This window comes from Bidens hawaiensis, unplaced genomic scaffold (assembly GCF_021521415.1).
Source record: "Bidens hawaiensis isolate Kalapana, Puna unplaced genomic scaffold, B.hawaiensis_p1.1 tig00041645_1, whole genome shotgun sequence".
Classification (NCBI taxonomy): Eukaryota; Viridiplantae; Streptophyta; class Magnoliopsida; order Asterales; family Asteraceae; genus Bidens; species Bidens hawaiensis.
The window spans coordinates 76,144-78,200 of NW_027497365.1; the positions used below are offsets into that span (position 1 = coordinate 76,144).

Below are 2,057 nucleotides of genomic sequence, written 5' to 3' on the forward strand. Positions count from 1 at the left end.
GTGTCACCGAAGTTACAAAGGATGAGTTTGATTCGTATTTAAAGGAGATAAACCCACGATATACTCAGGAAACTTACAATATATTGAAGCATAATTGCAACTGTTTTAGCAATGAAGTTTCACAGCATCTGGTTGGAACCACCATCCCTGAGTATATTCTCAACCTCCCTAATGAAGTCCTTAGTAGTCCACTGGCCCCTCTTATAAGTAAGTTATTAATCTTTCTTAAATTTCTAACTAACCACTAACCCAATTTATGCGTTATATAGTCTAGTTTTAAGTTTCAAGTTCTAGCACGGTTATGTCTGGTTACTTGTTTAGGTGGTTTGGAAAAACCACCGTGATTTCCAGGTGGTTTTGTTAAATCTTTTATAGACATAGGTAAGTCACATGGGGGAGGGCGCGATTATTCAAGAAAGTTGCAATAGGGGGTGTTGTTTAAAAAGGTAAGTCACAATGGGGATGCGACTTGCAACCCCCCCCCCCCCCCCCCCTTGCGATTTTCATGAAGACTGGTCAAAAATCACACCCCCACTGCGACTTGTTTACACAAGAGATTACAAAGCCATCAAAACATGGTTTTGCCAAACCACCAAACCATGCAAAAAACTAATGAAGTTAACACTCAGAAAAGATGGTTGCCAATGTGAAATGTTAGTAATGGTCTCATTTTCTACCAACACAAAGAATGTTACTTTTATTACTCCCATGTTCCAAAAAGCTACAATTACACATAACTTACTAAAGATAACTAATTAACCGTAATACCCTTAGGCAAATCCCATATCGTCATTCTGCTCACAATAGAGAATACGACCGTGGTTGAGAGGAGAACTCCATAGTTAAATGTGCTCGGGTGGGAGTATAACTCCGATGGAATCCTAAGAAATTTCCACCCGGTTAACAGAAAAACCAATACATGAGCTCCTAATAAGCAAAACACACAATATTGGTTGGTATAAAAGGAGAATGTTAGAAATAACAGCACATGCATAATCGCTTATGCACATTATTTAGAAATAGCGCACTTGTTTCACCGGCTAGTAACCAAATTAGAGTCCTCGTCGACCAAAAGAAAGCTCACATCAAACCAAGATTAAGAAAAAACTAAGTTGGAATATATATAAAGTTCAAATATCAATTTTACAGTGCCACTGATACAAAACTTGGAGGCTACATTGAGGGATGGTGATGTTCCACAAGGAATTCAGTTCGAAGCACCAATCGGATCAACAGAAGGTAGCAAAGGTGATGTCCCTGAGACAGCAAACACTATTCAACCGATGCTGGATCCACTAGGAAGTGCTACAAGCATGTTGCAACAAGAGATCGCTAAGGAGTTTGCTGCACTCAGGGCCGCAGGGACGATGAGCCCAAGTGAGGCTGCAGCTCTTGCAACCAAGAATGTGATGCAGAGGCATGGCTTCTTGAATCCACCTAAAACTTGATTTGTTCGCTGCTGCTGTCTCTGGAAAGTTAAGAAACTTTGCCCAACTTTTGCATGGGTCAATTTCTTGTTGATTTATGTTTCGTTTTGAAATCATTGTATACCATATATATATAATTTAAGTATTTTAATTTCAAGTGAGGGGTCTTTTGTTTTTTATGCACATACTTACCAGTGATGATTGGCATCGCATCATTGTATTATTGTGCCGTGTACATGGAAAATTGTTATCTATTTGGGATGTATTATATGGAAATAATTGCATTTTAATGGTAAATATATGTTTCCTTGATGATTCATAGTTGATAAATTGATTGCATTACTCTACATTCGTTACTAGTAACACTCCAACTACAATTAGTAGTAAAAGTCTTTTTATCCTAACACTACAACCAAGTAAAGTTAATTATAGACATTTAGCCAATAGGGCTTGCCCTTGAATGTGTAGTAACATTAACAAAATGAGAATGCTAAGATGAAAATAAAAGGTTTAGCATCATATCTACCAACGCAGCGTGTATTGAGATGATACTAGTAAGCCAAAAGGCACAACATAAAGAAAAAAACGCGACTTAAAAGAATGTGTTAGAAGAAAAAGAAAGCAAAAAGG

General features: G+C 37.6%; 1 protein-coding gene across 1 annotated transcript; it reads left to right on the plus strand.

The window, feature by feature from the left end:
- The first annotated feature begins 634 nt into the window (after positions 1–634).
- On the plus strand, positions 635–1,448 carry LOC143593065 (uncharacterized). Its single transcript, XM_077072811.1, has 2 exons — positions 635–653; positions 1,150–1,448. The coding sequence occupies exons 1-2, from the start codon at positions 635–637 to the stop codon at positions 1,446–1,448; spliced, it is 318 nt and encodes a 105-aa protein (XP_076928926.1).
- The last annotated feature ends 609 nt before the right edge of the window (positions 1,449–2,057 follow it).